Source organism: Linderina pennispora (genome assembly GCF_002104995.1).
Source record: "Linderina pennispora strain ATCC 12442 chromosome Unknown DL89scaffold_5, whole genome shotgun sequence".
In the NCBI taxonomy this organism is placed as follows: domain Eukaryota; kingdom Fungi; phylum Kickxellomycota; class Kickxellomycetes; order Kickxellales; family Kickxellaceae; genus Linderina; species Linderina pennispora.
The window spans coordinates 998,821-1,017,652 of NW_024468253.1; the positions used below are offsets into that span (position 1 = coordinate 998,821).

The 18,832-nt window shown below is 55.4% G+C and overlaps 6 protein-coding genes across 6 annotated transcripts; 2 read left to right on the forward strand and 4 right to left on the reverse strand.

The window, feature by feature from the left end:
- Positions 1-264: 264 nt before the first annotated feature.
- Positions 265-1,991, reverse strand: DL89DRAFT_257025 (protein kinase ALK1; the record flags this gene model as incomplete). Its single annotated transcript, XM_040885485.1, has 5 exons — positions 265-631; positions 699-943; positions 1,008-1,696; positions 1,726-1,861; positions 1,902-1,991. The coding sequence occupies 5 exons, from the start codon at positions 1,989-1,991 to the stop codon at positions 265-267; spliced, it is 1,527 nt and encodes a 508-aa protein (XP_040744429.1).
- Positions 1,992-3,054: 1,063 nt separating this feature from the next.
- On the reverse strand, positions 3,055-3,549 carry DL89DRAFT_257026 (uncharacterized protein; the record flags this gene model as incomplete). Its single annotated transcript, XM_040885486.1, has 1 exon — positions 3,055-3,549. One exon carries the CDS (start codon positions 3,547-3,549, stop codon positions 3,055-3,057), a length of 495 nt encoding a protein of 164 aa, XP_040744430.1.
- Positions 3,550-4,292: 743 nt separating this feature from the next.
- DL89DRAFT_257027 (Dak1-domain-containing protein) lies at positions 4,293-6,056 on the forward strand (the record flags this gene model as incomplete). Its single annotated transcript, XM_040885487.1, has 1 exon — positions 4,293-6,056. The coding sequence occupies one exon, from the start codon at positions 4,293-4,295 to the stop codon at positions 6,054-6,056; it is 1,764 nt and encodes a 587-aa protein (XP_040744431.1).
- A 93-nt stretch (positions 6,057-6,149) lies between these two features.
- DL89DRAFT_283386 (uncharacterized protein) lies at positions 6,150-10,488 on the reverse strand (the record flags this gene model as incomplete). The annotated part of the gene is made up of 8 exons (XM_040889732.1): positions 10,303-10,488; positions 9,927-10,268; positions 9,718-9,849; positions 9,486-9,680; positions 9,025-9,462; positions 8,334-8,893; positions 8,119-8,286; positions 6,150-8,060 (listed from the first exon to the last, which is right to left on the reverse strand). Exons 1-8 carry the CDS (start codon positions 10,454-10,456, stop codon positions 6,150-6,152), a joined length of 3,900 nt encoding a protein of 1,299 aa, XP_040744432.1. The 5' UTR covers positions 10,457-10,488.
- Positions 10,489-12,153: 1,665 nt separating this feature from the next.
- On the reverse strand, positions 12,154-15,223 carry DL89DRAFT_142385 (uncharacterized protein). Its single transcript, XM_040883449.1, has 2 exons — positions 14,697-15,223; positions 12,154-14,109 (listed from the first exon to the last, which is right to left on the reverse strand). Exons 1-2 carry the CDS (start codon positions 14,831-14,833, stop codon positions 12,468-12,470), a joined length of 1,779 nt encoding a protein of 592 aa, XP_040744433.1. The 5' UTR covers positions 14,834-15,223; the 3' UTR covers positions 12,154-12,467.
- Positions 15,224-18,158: 2,935 nt separating this feature from the next.
- On the forward strand, positions 18,159-18,440 carry DL89DRAFT_210153 (uncharacterized protein; the record flags this gene model as incomplete). The annotated part of the gene is made up of 1 exon (XM_040884181.1): positions 18,159-18,440. A coding segment is annotated over one exon (282 nt), but the record flags the coding sequence as incomplete, so codon positions are not given.
- Between the last annotated feature and the right edge of the window lie 392 nt (positions 18,441-18,832).

Consider the following 18,832-nt stretch of genomic DNA (forward strand, 5'->3'; position numbering starts at 1 on the left):
GTCTCGTCCTCCTGCTGCAGATCGGCCATTTTGTTTGCTTTCAGTTTGCACGTTTATGACAGGAAGCTAAAGGGTATACAGCACACAAAGCTGGGAAATGCGCTGCCACATACCAAGCCCGCACTGCGAGAGCTTCCAGCTGTAGAGTACATGCTGTGCTATATGGGTGTGTTGGCTCCGAATATTGTGATTTCGCTAGGAAAAATTCATTTGTACAGATCAAGCAGCGCGCACCGGAGCACCTGCGAGCACGACTCGCATTGCTCAAAGTCCTGGATCCATCGCCGCAGCAGCTCCTGGCCTGCAACCTTCCTCAGCTCCGGTGCTATCTTGCCGGGGGCCTGGTCGAGCTTTGGTTTCAACAAACATCACCAGCTCCTCCATGATCGCCGGCGATTTTGTTGTAAGGATCTTGTGCAGCACGTACGTGAGCCAGAGCACGTTGGTCCGCGGGTAAAAGCCCTTCCAGTCCTTGTTTGAGCAAGCGCGCATCTTGCGGTACACCTCGTATTGGATGTCGCCCTCGCCTCTGAACAGCGCCTCGTCCTTGAGGTCGACGTAAAACACATTGTTCTCAGGCATGTAGTTGGCTGGTCGTGGACACTGTTGTCGCCGCGTCGGCCGGATCGTTCTCGACATGCAGCCGAGATAGCGTGTAATCAATGATGGTGCAGCGCAGCCTGTAGCTTGGAACTGACAGCAGCGTGCTCTTGGATCGGCTACCCGTCGGTGGTAGCTGGTATAGGAACGTCAGGTTGCTGTTGTAGCGCGTCACCATGATGTTCCCCCAGTGCAGATCACGGTGCTCAAACTTGCTGTGCCGCTCGGCAAGCGCCATTGACAACGCCAGCTGCCGGATGATGCTGCGTGCTTCCTTCCACGTCGATACCACCGCGTTCTCCAACGTCTCCCCACCCATCTCCAGCACAAACACAGCAAACAGCTGGTCCTTTGGATAGTAGTCGGGCCGGGCGTTCTCGCACAAATCAGGGAATTCTGCCTTCCACCGATCCCAGGCCCGGAGTAGCGGCGCCGGGAAGCGTGCCCTGGCAGATGCACACGCGGAATGCCTTGACAAAGTTGGCGCCCAGCTCGCGCTCCTTCGACCTGAGTGGCATCTTGACCTGCACTCTCGCCTCCTGGAGTTTACAGCGCTCACGCTCTGACAGCCTGCTCAGCGCCAGTGTTGCGCCGATTTCTTGGTACAGGTCGCGCAGCGTGGTCTGCCGCTCGCCAGCCCCTGACTTTACACTGGCATTGCCAAATGGAATGACCTTCAGCGCCACTTGCATGATCCGCTCGCCTTTGACCTTGCCCTTCTTGCTGTTGAACTTGTCGTAGCGTGTGCGAGGCACGTACCGCCACTGTGCAGAAAATACCTCAGAGTACGTGGCCTCACCGATCTTGCACAGTCCAGCCTCGCTCTCGATCTCGCCCATCTGCTCTTCACTGGATACCGCCGGGTCGGTTTCGGGCAGTAGAACCCCACAGGCCTGGAGACCGCCGCTGGCCCAGTCTATCGGGGCTTTTTGGCCACACGCTTCCAAAAGGTGTGTCTTCTTAACATAGCGTCGGGCCGGCAGGAACGGCACACGTGTCTCTTCAAACTCTGGGTCCTCAGAATTGTCAGCGCTCAGGGTATTGCGGCTGATCGAGTGCTCGCCAGACACCTCCGGCCTTGCCAGCGCCCGCCTTTCTGCTGGGATTAGGATTTGTCGCCTCTACCTTTCGGCGCGGTGGCGAGAACACAACCCGGTGCGGCGTTGCAATCCGAGCAGGGCTGTGGGGAGCACTTGGTGTGATGCTTGCCCGGCGATGGCCCCTTTTCCGAGGCGGAGTAACCTACTGGGTCCGAACTAGCCTGCAACAACGACAAGCGGTGCTTTGGAAGGCGGTGTCACCGGGACCATTTCCGGATTTTCCAGCTCCTGCTCCTGCGCAGTTTTCTGGACCCTGTGTATCTGCGTCCGTCTGCGGTCAAACCCATGCATCTGCGTTCGCTGCGGTCAACCATGCATTGCGTTCCTGCGGTCCCATGCATTGCGTCGCCGGTTAAAGTTCCTGCGACCGTCTCCATCGTCACCTGATTCTGCGTCTTCGATACCGTCGGCGTCATCGTCTTCGATCTCATACGTCTGCGCCCGAGCATTGCGCGGAGGCCTGAATCGCATCGCACGGGTTGCCGCGAGCTGATCTGGTAGGCTCTTCGTCTTCAGCCGGATTCTGCCCAGCGCCTAGTTCGACACTGGACGGCCCAGCTGCATTATCAGTCAACCCAGTACGGGGTTTGGAGCTTGAGCTGCCATCTGTTTCCGGCGTCGGCTCTTTGTCTCTGATTACGAAACGTGCTGGCCTTTGAGCGCCTCGAACCCCGGGATCGGATACTCACTCGGGAAGACAAAGCTGCAAGGGCTGCGTGCGACGGGAATCCTGGCGGGCCGTCACCTCTTGTAGTCAGATGTCTATCGACATTGGCGCTGAGTGGACCCAGCCTCGCCTTCTTCTCTGGGGATATAGGAGCAAGCGATATTTGCCGCTTTGGTTCCAGGCTGCTTCCTTGGCCGTCCAGGTCTACGACGCGTGATGTTGCCGCTGATACCAGGGCTCTCTGTCGTCGTCAACAAGCTCAGCTGTGACTCTGCTGGCTCATGCGGGTTCTCTAAGCCGTTCGTTGCATGGCATATGGGTTATAGAGGGCCTGTGGTCTGGCCGTGTTGGTGTGGTCTGCTTTGCCCTTAGTACATCCGGTCCTGCCGGATGCCTAGGAAATTCCTTTGATATCCTGTCTATCACAACCTCTGGCGTCCAGGGGATTTTGAATCCGCGGGGATCTTCGAAGCATGCCGTGACCTGTCAGCTGTGAAGCTGTCCTTTATCGGCCTCCTATATCCCTGCCCTGTTACCAGAGATTCCTCTAACGATGCGGCCGTCTCAGACTGGTCAACATGCATGGCCGGTTCGTCAACGCTGGCTACATAAAAGAAACTGCCGTTTTTAGAGTCCATGCATATGCATATTCCACACGTTGCATGATATAGATGCAGTACACATGCCCTACCTTCTAATTCCAATGGCTGTAGTTTCTGCTGCTTTAGGATTCTGCCGCCGCCGCACCCTTGCGTAGTTTCCTCTTTGCTTTCTGCGGAGACTTTGGATGTTGTCGCTGCTGCCAGGATCGGCCGTCCCGTTGCCTGAAACTGCCTTAGGCTGGCGTGGCCGAGGTGTGTCACCGTTGTCTGCTGGTGACATCTGTGGGCTGCCTCTTGTTTTCGTTGGCCGAGCCTTGGATAGATGTCCGGATTGTGCTGTAGGCTTGGGCGTTGGTTCCTCTTTCTCAAAGTCGCTGTCAGAAGGGCCATCGTCAACCACACCAGCAACTGTGGGCCTTGCGCTTGCGGCCAGTGCGAATTTGTGTGCTGAATTGCTGTCCCTGTTTACAGTCCGGTGACGGACACGCCCATATGTCTTGACTACGTGTGGCGCATTGCCAGTGCTGCTGGTGCTACTGTCGCCGCTGCCAAGCCGTCTATGACGACGTGTAAAGACCATCGTGACCAGGCGCCGGCTGAAATTAAATGTATAAGGTAAACACAAGCAAATGAAATAATTGGAGAGACAGACGCGAGATTTCGTGTCTACACATTGTTGCCAAAACCGCCAGCCAATGCAGTGATCGGTCCCACGATAATCAGCCGATCTCGATTACAACAGCTCGCCCGGCGCAATTTGTTGGATGGTGCAGACTCTGGCCTTATAGGGACAATCTGGCCGTCGAACGCCACTTGGCCCGGTGCGCCGATGTCGCACAGACAGGGAGCCGGCCAGTGGCATGCACACTCCTACAAGCCATTGCTCCCTACCGTAGCTCAAAGCCGGTTTCATGTGGGGCGCTCCGAGGATTTCCAGCCTGTGCACCGAGCAGAAGGTGCAGGATGGACGCTATCATGTGCAGGTCGTGCGCATTTGCAATGCAAATCGGTGGTGCTGACCAACCACCACAACGTAGCAACGCCGGCTGCTATCGGCGGTCGTCTTCTACAGGTTTTTTTTCTGCGGGGTGGACGCCAAATGCAGATTTTTCTTCGTGTCTGTTCGTGCGGACAATCGGCCCTAACCCCCCATGTAGGGCAGGTGGCATCTGCGGTGTGGGGAAGTTTAAAACGCAGCTGCCCGTTTTCAGACTTTTCTTCGTCTTCCTCATTCTCTAATTCTGCTTATTTCTCCAAGCATACTGTCACTTGCCCGCTTCCCACACACAACTTTCCAGCCCACTAATTTCTGCAGTCGCAAGCATGGCCTCATCCACTGGCAAGCACTTTGTTACCGATCCAAAGACGCTGGTCAAGGACAGCCTCGTTGGCCTGACCATCGCCAACCCGCACCTGGCCTTTGACGAAAAGGAAAAGGTGATCTATACCAAGGACCTGGCGGCACTGCGCAGGAAGCAGGTCACTCTGTTCTGCGGCGGTGGTGCAGGGCACGAGCCATCGCACGCCGGGTTTGTCGGCCCAGCTATGCTCAGTGCCGCAGTCTCCGGCCATGTGTTTGCATCGCCCACCTCGTCGCAGGTCCTGTCATGCCTGCGCCGCGTGTACTCTGAAGAGCACGGCACACTGGTTGTCATCAAGAACTACACTGGCGATGTGCTCAACTTTGGCCGCGCCGTCGAGCGCTTCAAGTCAGAGCGTGTCAACCAGGGTCACCCGCTACCCAAGGTCGACATGGTTGTTGTTGGTGATGACGTCGGCGTGGTCAATCCGAACGATGATGAAGAGGGCGGTGTCGGTCGCCGCGGTTTGGCGGGCACTGTACTCGTCAACAAACTTGCTGGTACCCATGCTGCCAATGGCGCCTCCCTCGAGCAGGTCAAGGGAACAGCCCAGTATGTTATCTCTCATACCTTCACCCTGGGATGCGCTCTTAATGCTGCGTCGGTGCCGGGCCAGGGTATGCCTCGCACGCTGAACGACAGCGAGATCGAGATCGGCATGGGTATCCACAATGAGCCTGGATTTAAGAAGACCGCGCTCAAGCCCGCCAGTGAGCTGGTGCCAGGTCTCATTGACCATATCATCGCAAGCATGCCGTTCAAGAAGTGCACCGGCCAGAGCAAGCCGCGAGTCGTTGTATTTGTCAACAACCTAGGTGCCACCTCAAATCTGGAGCTGGGCCTCGTCACCAAGCTCTCTGCGGAGGCTACCCGTGAGCGCGGCTATGAGCCAGAGCGCGTGCTCCAGGGCACCTATATGACAGGTCTTGCTATGCCTGGCATCAGCATTTCGCTGCTTGTCCTGCCCGACGATGACGTTAAGCGTGCCGAGCTCCTTGCTCTGCTCGATCAGCCTGCTCATTGCGCGGGATGGGTCAACCAGACCAGGGTTGAGGATGCTGGTAGCACTGACGATGCCGCCCGCGGCCCAGCCACCACATTCACTCCTGCCTCTGACTCGGTCTGGGAGTCAGTGATCCAGGCCGGCTACGACAGCGTTGTTGCTGCTGAGCCTGAGGTCACTCGGCTAGACCAGCTCATGGGCGATGGTGACTGTGGCGAGGTGCTGCTGTCTGGCGCCACTGCTGTCTTTGAGGCTTCCAAGAGCCAGCAGCTGCCTCTCAACGATGCTGCAGCCGCCCTGGCCCGGATCTCTTCTCTGGTCGAAGACTCGATGGGTGGAACATCGGGGATTATCTACTGCCTATTCCTCGATGGCCTTGCACAGCAACTGCACAAGCTTGGTGCCACCGACCGCGCCTCAACAACCCCCAAGGTATGGGGCAAGGCTATGCTGGGCGCTCTCGACACCCTGTACCAGTACACAACTGCGCGTCCGGGCCACCGCACACTGATTGACGCGCTCCAGCCCTTTGCCAGCACGCTGGCCGAGACCGGCGATGTCGCCCAGGCACTAACGGCTGCCGATGAGGGTGCGAAGGCAACTGCCCAGATGAAGCCCAAGCGTGGACGTGCTGTGTACGTTGGCCATGGCGATGGAATTCCTGATGCCGGTGCCGTCGGACTTGTTGCCGTCCTCAGCGGTATGGCGAAAGCCCTCCAGTAGATAGCCATTCTGAGCTGCACTGAACAACATTTTAATTACAGAACCTGTAAACAGAACAAAACTGGGTATTGAATGTGGATAGGATATTAGACATCAGTGGTAAACCTGCTGGGCGTAGCCCTCGCCGCCGACTCCTGGATACCCGTGGCTCATCTTTCTGATAAACGCGTTCCGGTTAATTTCGGTCTCATGGACGCGGTCAACCAACAAGCCAGTGCCTCCCATGGCGGCAGCAGCACCCCCTTGGTTGTTGTGGACCATTTGGCGACCGGTATAGTTTTGATAGGCACCAGACGTATATGGCATAGCCTTCTCAGACCCACGCGTTGGAAGAACACCCGTCATACGCGCCATGTCGAGGCGCTGGAGCAGCGAAGGCGCGGTCGCTGTCATCTCCGTACGCCTCTTCATCTGGCGCTGCAACTCAGCAACGTTCTTCTCGTCCATCTTTGCCCCATAGCTTGAGCCTGGATAGTAGTTGGGAGGGGCCTGCTGCTGCTGCTGTTGCTGTGGATACGGTGAGATTGTGTTCCGTGGGGGTGCTACCATTGAATGTTGCGACAGACGCGACGGTGCATGAGGGGGATGGTGATACACTTGCGACTGGTGATACAGTGTCGGGTTAGCACTGTTCATTGCCACGATTTTGGGTGGGAGTGTAGGAACTGGCGGCACGTCACCGGTGTTGTAGTGTGTGCGGCGTCTGCGATCAGAACAGTGGCTCGAGCTACCGCCGCGCGGTGCTGTCATTATGCTCATCACGGGCGATGTTGTGTACATCGAGCCCTCGTACGCTGGCTCACCAGCATTGTGCGTGGCATTGTGATCGATGTTGCTCTGCCAGGACCCGGACGAGGGGACAGAGACAGGTGAGCCGGGTCTCGATGCCATGGCAGCTTTGCCTGGACGGAATGCACCGCCAGCAGTACGCCGAGACTGCACAGTCTGGGAACGGCTGAGAGGAGCCCTATTGAACTCGCCCGAGGGGACAATCATGCCGCTGCCAATACGGGAGTGGAAGCTGAACGACCTGGTGACCGAGCGGTTCTGGCTCCAGATCGCTGCAGACTCTCCGCTGTTCACGTAGCCAGCGATGTTTGATATCGGCCTTTGGTGTGCTGGGGGCATTGGCGGCACTGGTGGCGCATGTGCGTAGCTTCCTGTGCTCTGGTGGTGGTGGTGAAGACGGTGGTGGCTGTTGTGGTGGGCAGACGGCGTAGGCCCCATGCTGTGCACCGAGGATGCGTATCCAGGGCGATATTGGCGCTGCTGCTGCTGCTGCTGCTGCTGCTGCTGCTGCTGCTGCTGCTGCTGCTGTGGCATTGGAGGTGGAGGAGGAGCACCGCCATTGAACTGGCCTTGGTTCTGAACCCATTGGCGAGTATACGCATCACTGCCACCATATGTAGGGACATCAGATGACTGCCAAGCACCGATCGGCTGTGCAGGCTTTTGGGATGGTGAGCACGCTGATGCGGCAGGCCTGAGGCTCTGCTGAAGGAATCTTTGGTGCTGCACCCGCTGCTCGCGCTGCTGCTGCTCCACGTGCTGCTGCTTCCTCTGGATCTCCAACTCTTGCTTCATCAGGGCCTGCTGCTTGGCAAGCTGCATCTGGCGCTTCTCTTGGAGCTGCAGCGCAAGTGGGATCTCCTGACGTGTCTCGAGGATGGAAGAGATCCGCATGTCGTCGGCACCTTCCTTACCAAATACGCGCTTGATCTTTTCGTTTCTCTTCAGCTCCTCTGCGGTCTTGAGGCGGTTCTGGATTTCATTGAACTCACCCATCACGTCTGCAGTGCTACGAACAGAGCACTGGGAGCTGTTGCCCAAGGCACTCCTTTCCAGCCGCCCACCAACAGTCTCTGCGTATCCTAAAGGCGACTTTGGCACGAATTTGTTGCCTGTAAAGTGGCCGGCACCAGCCACACTCGGGAGACCTGATGCTTCTATATCGATCGACTGTCTTGGGCTAAAGTCATCGTCGTACTCCGAGTAGCTGGGCACCTGTCTTCCAACAGCAGAGCCATCAAGCCTTAGTCCGGATCGATTTCAGACGAGGCACCTTGGACTCGCTCTTGACACGACGCATACGCCTGATTCCGGATCTGCGCTCCTGTGAATCGCGCTCGTTCTCACGCTGGATCACACTGCGTGCAACCTGGCCCTTTACAACCCTGGTCACCTCTGAATCCGCGTGGTCAGCAGGCTCATACTGCGGAATGACTACCGGCTCCGGTATTGCAGCGAGATTTTGCTTCACTGTCGCTACCACGGTACTCCTGCCGTAGTCCTCGAACGGCCGATACGACCGACTGCCGAAGCAAACGCCTTCGAAGCGTTAATATCGCTGAATTTCGCACGAATGCTCAACTGGCCACCCAGAGCGGCTGGTGCGTTCTTTCTGGCTGGTGCATTGGGATCATCGGCTGCACTCTGTGTAGTGCTGCTCTTGAACAGGCCACCCTTGCGCACTCCGATCCGCTGGTTCCCTGGCGAAGCCAGAAGGTTGGCCTCGGATTTCTGCAGGCGCATCTCGCTCAATCCTTGCTGTGCCTTGGCAGAGAGACGTGCAGCAGCTATGGGGCTGGGGGATTGCTTGGCATCAAGCCTGCCAGCCGGCTTCTCACCGATTTCGTCGATTGCATCGAAGCCAAATCCGTGCCTTTGCTCCTTGCCAGCAGTGCCAACGGTGCTACGGCCACAAGGTATCTTCCCATTGTCCATTGTGGGGGTTGTGTCATGGGCTGCCTGCTCGTTGAAGGTGGCCACCTGGAGTGGAGAAGTGCCTTCCATGAATGACGACCACTCCTCGAATACCAAGATCGCATGAGGGCGTGCTCAGCGCAGTGATAGTATCTGTGGTTGGAACACTTTGAAGCTGAGCAGTCCTTGTTGACTGTGACATCGGGACAGCGTGATCGGTACCGGGTATGAAGTCGCCGCCGCCGTCGTCGTCAGTCGTCGCCACCATCATCATCGCCCATCTGAGGCTTGTCTAGTATCCCGCCAAGTGACTTGTTGATGCAAAGCCCGCTGGTATTGCCATATTCGTAGCCACCATCATCGATATCGCCGCTGCTGTCTTGGTAATTTCCCTGGTCAGCACCAGTGCTTTGATCCTGGATGATGCATGTGCGGGGCCACTGGACTGAGGCATATTGTTGTCCATATGGCAACGCCATGCTTGGTGGGGACATGAGTGATCCAAAGATATCACCATACATCTGCCTGCCGCTGCTTTGTGGGGAAGCAGAATGTGGAGACTTTGTTAAATCCGGGGCTGATGTCTGCGTGGCATCCACAGGAGAATTCGAGGCAAGCATGGGCGTGGTCGGCTTCTGGATACAAGTTGGGCACCGTCGCCGACCCGAGGTTTCTGGCAGCTCGTTGGGAGCGCGTTGACCGGCTGCATATTGGCAATCGAGCTACCCTCGGCAAAGAACATGCTGGCGTCAAAGTCCTCAGTGTCGGCCAGCGGCATATCGAGCTGAGCAAGAGAGAGCCTGTTGCTGCTATTGCCGCTGCCAAGGAACCCAAGAGCAGTTGACTCAGGCACATTCCCTGTTGAATCAGTGTGCTGCTCTCTGAGCGACACCTTGTCAGTCGCTAGTGCCACCTGAGGCGCTGTACGGGCGAAGAAAAAGATCGTCGTCGGAAGCACCTCCAGCTGCACCAGACGGTTGCATCCAGTCGCCGTTGTCTTGGAATCCGCCAATATCCAAGTGATGGTTGTTCTGTGGGGCACGATCCTGACCGATACCAGCAGCCTTGTTCTGCTGAGGGACAACAGCATCTGGTACCATCCACTGATGTGGGCTCCAGTTCATCGTCCTCTAGTGTGCGCTCGATTCCAGTCCAACGAGCTGGCACCAGGCAGCTTCTCAGCATCACAATGATCCAACGACTCGTCTCCAGGGCTAAATGCCGTCGTCGGGCGGGCATGCATGGCACTTGCCTCGGTATTCTTATCATCTGCACGGTTAGCAGAATGGCTGTTGAGGCCGTCATGCTTTGCTACCGCCGAGCGGATCACGGCCACCCACTTGTCACGGTCTCGGGTCGACATCGTACGCAGTACTATGGTCCCGGTGGTCGATGTTACCGCAAAGTCCTTCTGTCCATGGGTGGTAACCGCGCTGATAGCATGAAACTCGATCAGCAGCTTTCGTTTGAACAGCAAGCACGCAGACGGGTCGATCTCGGCCACATCGCCTATGAACCGTGATAGTCGAGCCTTTGCTGATACCATGCTTCGAGAGCTTGCCATCACGCTCACTCATCAGCATTGCAAACCCCAGATGGTTAACCGAGAAGAGTCGCTTGTTCCATCCATAAAAGCGGTTTCTCTTTTGGAGAAAGCCAAGAGTGATTTCCCCACTCGGGGCGGTACTGTCAGGCATGGCTTTCACAGACCTCAAGCGCTGAAAATAATACGGACGGCAAATGAAACAGCACTAATAAATAATACGAATATAGGGGGTGAGGCAGGACTGCGAGTGCGAGTGCGAGTGCGGGTCTACATAAGGATCGCAGCAATATTGGGGATGTTAGGAGTTAGCATGTACGAGACCGCTGGTTGAGGTATAAAACTGTAAACAGTATGCGCATAGCTGGCGTGGACCAAACTTACCAACTACTCTCTGCCGATATCAATAGCTGACAAGAGAGAACTAATATATAATAATATAAAATGCTCAATTAGCAGCGGGTGCCCGAGAGGTTTCAAGACGTGCGCGCTGTGGGTATGATATGCTTGAGTCGTATCAGACGATTTGTTAAAGAAGTGAACAGTGGATAGAGTGATGCTTGAAAGGGCAATGTGCGAGAATATCTTTAGGCAGCGTACTATTGCAATGGATTGATATGTTGCAGCGTGGCGGTAGTGAAGGGAGGTGCAAAAGAAGCGAGGGCGACAGATGAAATGTGCGTAATAAATGCAATGTGAACAGAGGCAATATGAACAGAGGCAATATGATATTGTGCTGGATATTGGATGTCGTTTACGCAGTGCGAAAGAGATGAAAAATGAGTGAAAGGGTGAAAAAAGGGGAGAAATTGCCGTATTGCAAGTGCGTGCGTGAATGTGCTAGAATGGTGTGTTAGGACGCAGTGAGAAATGTCCAAATAACAAATATTGGTGGAAATTCAATGCATGGGTTTCATTTCACTCTCCAGGTCGTGGCCACCAAAGTATTAGAAATATATACGGACGTCTCCGCCAAAGTTTCAAGGTACTTGATCAGTGCTAGGCGCGCAGCTGTGCAAAAGACTAGATCGCCATCCTAGCGCATGGGTCGAAAAAAGTGTGGGGCAATGGGTTAAAGTCAGCCTGCTGTACAGAGAAATGCGGGAGTAGGGCGAGAGGAGAGAGATGGGCGTGATGCCCAGGTAGGCGGCTGGCTGTGTGCTCCCCATGCGGACCTGATATTGCGTGCAGGATGGGAAGAGGGGTGCGGAGAAGAGCCGTGTCAGAATTTCCGTAGATATCCCTTAGCATTCTAGCCGGCTCTCAGCTTGGTCAGACTGATCCTCCACTTTACTCCTCTATTTGTGCTGGTTCCTTGTCAGTAGCAGGTTTTTGACACCCATATGGCAGCCGCCCTATTTTCATTTGTACCTCATACTGCTGCACCCTCTCCATTACATCACCAAAACGCTCTTCCAACAACTCCATACATCTGCCCTTACAACCACACAGCTTTCCGGCATGATAGTGCAGAGGCGACACGCCAAAGGCGGAGACTCATGCATCCCTTCTCACCCAACGTGCTCTTTGTAATTTGCCATGGAGCATGGTGAGTGCATGTTCCCCAACATGGAATGTGATCCGTAACGACACGGCTGAAAAGGTGCCGGGCTATTGGCTAGTGCAGAGCCAAATGCTTCTCCATGCGGAGCTTTCCTTAGGCACAAAGTGGAAGTCGTGCTGCCTAGAATGGCCCTTAGCATGCTGGCTGCCAGACCCTATATTGAATCTGGTATTGTGCCATATGTGGCCTGATCGATCAAGTACTTGGTGACAAGGTTCACTGTCGATTACAAACGGGGTCACGGTATGTGGACAGGGTGCCTGGGGTATGCTCAGGTTCATCCAAGGTGTCTGCAAAATGAATTGGGATGTATTACAGCAAAAGAAGATAAAGATCAAGGATAAGAGGGATAGTAGGAAAGAGAGGGGACTAGTCGCTTGGAGGCAGATGAAGCCAACAAAACGACAATGGCAAGGGCAAGACCAATGACCCTTGAACAAGGTCGAGGGGTTGGGCAAAGAAGAAGCGCTACGAGAATACACGACTAACTGAAAGGGGGCTAGAAAAGGATATAAGGGCGTTAAAATATGTATAGGGGAAGGGAGTAGGGAGTAAATTGACAGGTAAGAGGGGAGAGGTATCAGCGCCTAGCTGGATGCGGTCAACGCAGAATGGAATGCGAGAGCGGACGTGGGAGGGAAGCAGGTCGGTAGTTAGTCGGTGGTTTGAGAGTTTCTTCATGGCATGGTGGGCGGATTGAGTGCACTGGGATGCGAGAGCCGATGGTTCCCAGCAAAATAAAGCAAGGAGGGAGAAAGAGAATGAGGCGTGGACCCTCTCGACAATTCATATCAAGCAGCAGGTGGGCACCAACTACAGGCATAGGGCGGAGGAGTCGGTGAAGGGCTGGAATTGCTTGCGGCTGGTAGTGGCAGCACGGAGCTGCTCTAAGCGAGGCGAACCTGCTCTCGGCCTTGGGCGATTCGGCGAAATATCCCGTGGATACAGCGTTAACAGGGGAGGGATACGCTTGGCGCATACTTGACCAGTCCTCCTTTGACTGCTGGCGTCTCAGCTGGCCGGCCGGATAGTGGATCCCAAGCGAGTCGCTGCCGAACATGCTTCCAATGGCTGTGGTGCTAGCCGTCGAGGTTCCCAAGCTGGATCCAGACGGAAAGAACCGTGACTCCTGCGTTAAACCGACTGGATCAGCGCCAAAGGTACTACCCGAGCTGCCCCACACATCCTGGTCGGCCAGTGATGAGCCAGAAATCTGGCTGCCCAGCGTAGGCTGCAGCAATGACGAGGAACTCGCGTTTGCCGCAGCAGGCATGGGCTGGTCCCAGTTTGTCTGCATCTTGTAGCGTGGCAGCGACTGCATGCTGATGCTTGATGTCAGCGTACGGCGCGGCTGCTGGCAATAGTGCTGCGAGCTGCCGATACCGTATGGCGCATCACCCAGAACACCGAGCTCGGACTGCACCGGAGTCACCGAGGGCTGCTCATCGAACTCACGTAGCGAGAGCGAGGGTGACGAGAGCGCCGGGGAGCCGTAGCCGCCAATCGGCACGTGGGACAGCGGCGAGGCGTGGTAAGCGTTCGGCGCCATGTACATATAGCTCTGGCTGGCCACCGAGGCCCCAGAGTGCAGTTGCGGCGACTTGAACGTGGGTAGCTGTGAGAGCGACGAGACACGTCGGGCGACATTCACGCGTTCCTGATGCAGATAATGCAGCTGCTGCGGTTGCGAGATGTTGCGCTGCGATGCAAACGACTGCGGGGCATCACTGGATGACCCATGCATCTGGATTCCGGTGAAGGAGTTGGGTGATGGGTGTGCGTACTGCTGGTGAGGTGTCGTGGCGCTGGTCGGTGCAGCGTGGCTTAGACCGATCGCCTGACCCTCAGCGGACTGACCACCGGTCAGCACGCTCAGCGACGTTTGGCGACGCAACTGCCCAGCCATGGCGGCAGCATTGGCAGCGGCGGCAGCAGCAGCGGCGGCCGCAGGCGACTGGCTGTCCTGGTTGGCTGCCACAGGCGTGAATGTTGACAGCATACGGCCATCAGCCAGCATGGTGATTGGGGTTTGCAGCACCACCTGGTTCTGGGTCTGGCCAGCACCTTGTGCAGCAGAGGTACCCATGCGCAGCTCGTCGAGCGAGTGGGCAAAGTTGCACCGCATGCCAAATGTGCACTTACCAAGCGGGAAGTCCTTGCACAGCGACGTCTTATACTTTGGATGCCTCAGACGCGAACGCTGCTCTGTCATTCCATGGGCAAATTTGCACAGATTTCCGTATCTACAGGAATGTGGTACTAGTTGCTTAGTGGTTGCATATGATAGTGCGAAGCATCAGCTGCAAACAAGCGGATATCCAGGCTGCAAGCAAGATGTACAGCGTCGTTTTTCGCGCAAATGAGGGCGCAAGAAACGGCAGCTATCAGACAGGCCGACAGCGGCCCAATCGAAATGCGGGTGGATACAAGGGGGTGGGTGGTGCAGAGCCGTGATATGCATGTGGGCAACATGGGTGAACAAAGTGGGCCACAGCCAGGCCAGGATGCCTTAAAAAGAAGCATGCGAATCGCCAGATTTTTCGCTTTGGGCAAGTCAGTCTGAGTGTGAATTTCTCTTCACAAGACGATGGGCCCGTGGGGGACAGCGGCAGGCCTGGCATCGCACAAGCAGCCTGAAATGATCGACAACATAAAAGTGATGCTCGCGGAGGCGGAGAAGAAAGGAAATGCCAGGCAGCGCTTCCTCTTCCCCATTGAGTAAGGGAGGAGAGCAGGACAGAGAGGGGAAGCACGCAAGGACTGTCCAGTGCTGACTTGACGCGCAAAAACAAAGCGCAAATCAGCAGCAAACAGTTTGTAGGGTGCTTACCTGCAAGTGCCGTAGAGAGACCAGTTCTGGCATGGCTCGGTTTTGTAGAGCTGCATCTTGATACGGGGCTTATCCGTGGGAGCAGACGCCGACGTAGTGGACTCTGCGCTCGAGGTCGGGGAATGGGTGGGCTCCATTCTGTCCGTGATGGGTTTGCAAGGGATCCTCTGAACGGGGTGCGTTGTAAAGCTGCTGGAGCGCGGAGAGGATCTGAGGTCAGGCCGCTGGGTGAATAAAACAAGGTTATGAAAGGAACTGTGCGTCCTTTGTAGAAGCAGCAGAGCGAGTCAGTGGGAAGAACCGAATGCCGCAGGGGGTTGAAAGAGGAGGGAAAATAAAGCCAAGGTTATAAAGATAGATGGTCTGAAGTGCAGGTGTTGCGAGGTGAACGCTCTAAAGAAAAAGTTTGGTAGGGCAGATAGTGGAGGCCCGGTCTGAGACAAAATGAATAGAATAGCAAACAGCAGAGGTGAAGCCTACAGAACGAAATGCGATAAGTTAGGAGGCACGTTATTAAGAGACATAAGGTGGGTGGGAGGCAAGAAGGAAGGCTGATGCGCAAGATTCCTTCGCACTATAAAGGCCCCTTGCAAGGACGAAAAATCTTCCACTGGTCGCCCAAATCCACAGGTGGGTAGCAGAGTGGGGGTGACTGGAGGAGGAGTTGCAAATGAATTTGTGGTACTGGTCCTTTTGAAGTTCCAAAAGAAAAATAAAGGCGGTGCGCTCAGACGCAGCGGATGATGGCAAACTAATGAATCGGGGGTTGCCTCAAAGCGCAGGGAAGCAACAATGAGTGCCAGCACTGTATACGTTAGGGTTGCTTAAACCCAAACAATCCATGTGCGCAGCTGCCAATGCGCACTAACGAGGTATCGATGGTCTCTTATAGCGCGGCGGGCAATACGCCTATTGATGATTATTATCTAATTGATTGCAAAGCAGCCTCCCCTTGAGCAACTGGGCGGGGCTGGGCGCAATGCCTGGCACATGACGGCCAGTGATTGATGTATAAAGTGACCTACCGTCAGGTGCTGCTGGAACGGATGTCGTATGTGGGACAAGTCGTAGCCAAGCGCGGGATCAGCTGGTTTCAGAACGATAAAAATGGCGGAGACGTTAGAAAGCAGGCAAGCTGTCGTTAAAGGCAAGGAGAGAGCAGGAGGCGTGAAAGGCGTGAAAAAGGGATCCAGACAGAAATCTGGCTAGGTCGTTAGAAAGAGTAAGGGAAAAGGGCGTGAGGAGAAAATAAAATAAAGAGAGCGTAGAAGAGGAGGCCAGAGGGGGTGTTTATGTCAGGGGCTAAAAGGAAAAACAAAGCGGGATGGGCTGGAGAAAAGCAGCCAAATTTATCGGCTTCTGGATAGCGACCGTGTTGTTGCTTTTTCCCTCTCATCGCTCAAAGTGGTCCTGGTCCAAACAGACCGCGCTTCCACCTTAATTCCAAAACGGGGGAGGCCCCAGGAGGATGTGCCCAAACGTATACCAGCCCATGGAAATGCAAGTGCGCTTGCCGCTCCTTGGTCACAATCCGCGCAAATCATGAGGAGAAAGCACGATGGAGAAAAGAAAACAGCGCAACATACGCTATGCACGCGTTTATTTGCTTCATCAGCACAAACGGTCCAGGGAATAAAAAGCGGTGATGGCAGACCGCAGACGGACCGAAAAGTTTTTTTTTGCAATCAAGCATTGCAGCAAAATGAATTTATTTTTGGAAAAAGCGATGTACATTTTTAAAAGTAGCTTCAAGTGGGCCGACTGGAATCCTTCTTAGTGCGGGTCTGACCGTAGAAAGAAAAGCTCCGTCCGCAGGTTTTCCTGCTCGCCAATGGACACGCAGGATGCCTCTTGTTTGTATTCAAGAGCCGCTCCGAACAGTCTCCCCTTTTGCGGGCGATCTCATCCCTCAAAAAAATCTTAGACAACTAGTCCTTGCCATGGACATCGAGCCCGAGGTGCAGGCAGCATATCCCATGTCTAGAATGTGCGTGGACTGCAAAGGGGGTGGGGACGCTGCATGTACCGCGACAAGTCTTTTCTCCTTTACACAAAGGCAATGCAATAAGGGACAAGCTCACGGATCATTGACGTCTCCAGTGCTAGATGGAGCTTCAGGTTTATCTCGGTATTTCGCCACATTGTCTTGCACTCGCCTCCTCCCCAATGTACGTTTATTAGCCACGCGCATTGAGCACATCCTGCTCACGCTTGGCACAGCTAGCGGGCAATCCCACTAGCTCTCCACTCGTTCAGTGCTACTCCCCACCCCCATTCGGCTGCAGTATTCGAAGAGACCAAAAAACAAAGCACAGCATCCTGCAGATCCAGTCTGGCCACCGGGGGAGGCGAGCTGGCCACGAAGGTACGCATGGTTGCAGGGAGGTATCATTCGCATGGTCGCAAGGGGGCGAGCATGCTCTTTTCGCATGGGCAGTTTCCGGATACGGGCGCTGCAATTGAAAAGATATAAACAATGAAGAGTGGTATGTGGATTAGCATGTGCGACATTCCGACTGAGACATGTATCCTGGGTGCTTCGTACCTCTGGCTCGTTTCCGAATTGCCCGGTAGATCGTTTGCAATATTGAGCCGCCCTGTTCCGCACAAAGCCGGTTGCGGATCCACGCACCTGTTTCCGCTTGCCTAGTGGCCATATACGTGTGTGCCGTCACACATTTTGCCGATGGCATAGATGCAAGGCGCTGGGGGACATCCAAGCCCGTCCTTCCCTCCCCTCACTCTTTTGCTAATTAAATAATCTAGTGGTTTCCGGTATACCTGCAGTGTCAGCACCCTTTTCCCTTGGAATGCACGCCTTTGCGTCTCAATCGGGCTTTGTCGGCCACCATCAACAAAACAGCGTGCCAGGTAGCTACTGCTCTTCAGCAGGCTGGGATATTCTTGTGAGTGGAATCCACATCCCATTTGCCACTCGCCACCCCACATATGCATTGGCAAGGGCACATAAGGTCCTGTCTGTGCATGCGCTTGGGGGATGTGCCTAGTCGAGGAGACGCAGGCAGCTCTAGTCAGGACAAACACAACTGAGCTCGCTCCAATTGGTGGTGGCACGTGAGTTACATAGCCAATCACACGTTACAGCTGACTCCGCGTAAATGGTTGACATTTTGAACGGTTTTTCCCTTTGCCTCCCTCTTCTTTCTTCTTCACTCCAGCTCACCTAAAATTTTACACACGAAAAGCCCAGGCCGAGCAAAAACCACACAGAAAGACAAACAACGAGGTTCTACTATTCGGATTCCTCGAGCATTACAATATTGGAAAAAAGGTTTTCCTCAAGAGCCCATTGACGCGCGCACTTTCCCCCCACCACTGATTGGCAAGCCCATTTCTACTATTTTTTCCTTTTCGCTACATGCCCCTCGCGCAATGCAGACGGAAATCGAAAGCACCGCCGGCTTCTGGCTCAAGTACATTCCGGACGGCACACTGACAGGCGAGAAGAAGGAGGCGCTGCGACAAGCGCTCATAACGGTGCTCACAGCCAAGTATACGGGCCACTGGCACCCAGAGCGCACGACGCAGGGCAGCGGGTTCCGGTCTATCAGCAACTGGAAGCAGCTGGATGGGGTGTTTGTGTCTGCGGCCGCTTTGGCCGGGGTGCCGCTGGCGGTGCTGGAGCGGCTGCTGCCGCGGGACGTGGTAGTGTGGTGCGACCCGTACAACGTGACGTACCGGCTGGGGGACCACGGCACGGTATACACAGTGTATGAGGACAAGCAGCTGTTGATCGACAGCGTGAAGAAGACGATGGCGGAGCGGGCAGCGAAGAGCAGCGGTGATTTTGTGATCAGTGCGTACACGACACCGGTGGTGATTCGGTCGGCCGACGGCGTTGAGGTAGCGCGGCGCGGCGGGCAGTCGCCGGGCAAGGATATCCGACGGGCTAATGCAATGAGCCCGCTACGCCAGGTAACCACGTTCCAGACAGGAAACGCAAAGCTGGCAGGTAGCGGCTCGAGCACCACCCCCCCGTCGCTTGTCAGTTCGCGCTGGTCGCCGGCGTCGTCCGGCAGGCTCAATGCCGGCGGCGAGGAGCGCAGCTCGAGCACCGAGCTGTCAACACCGCCGCCGCAGCTCGAGCTGCTGGCGCACGGCCAGCAAAAGCTCAA

Coding starts and splice junctions, on each gene's coding strand:
- DL89DRAFT_142385 (XM_040883449.1), bottom strand. CDS start 14,833: ATGGAGCCCACCCATTCCCCGACCTCGAGCGCAGAGTCCACTACGTCG. Junction 14,110..14,696: donor TCTCTCTACGGCACTTGCAG/GTAAGCACCCTA, acceptor ACATTCCTGTAG/ATACGGAAATCTGTGCAAAT.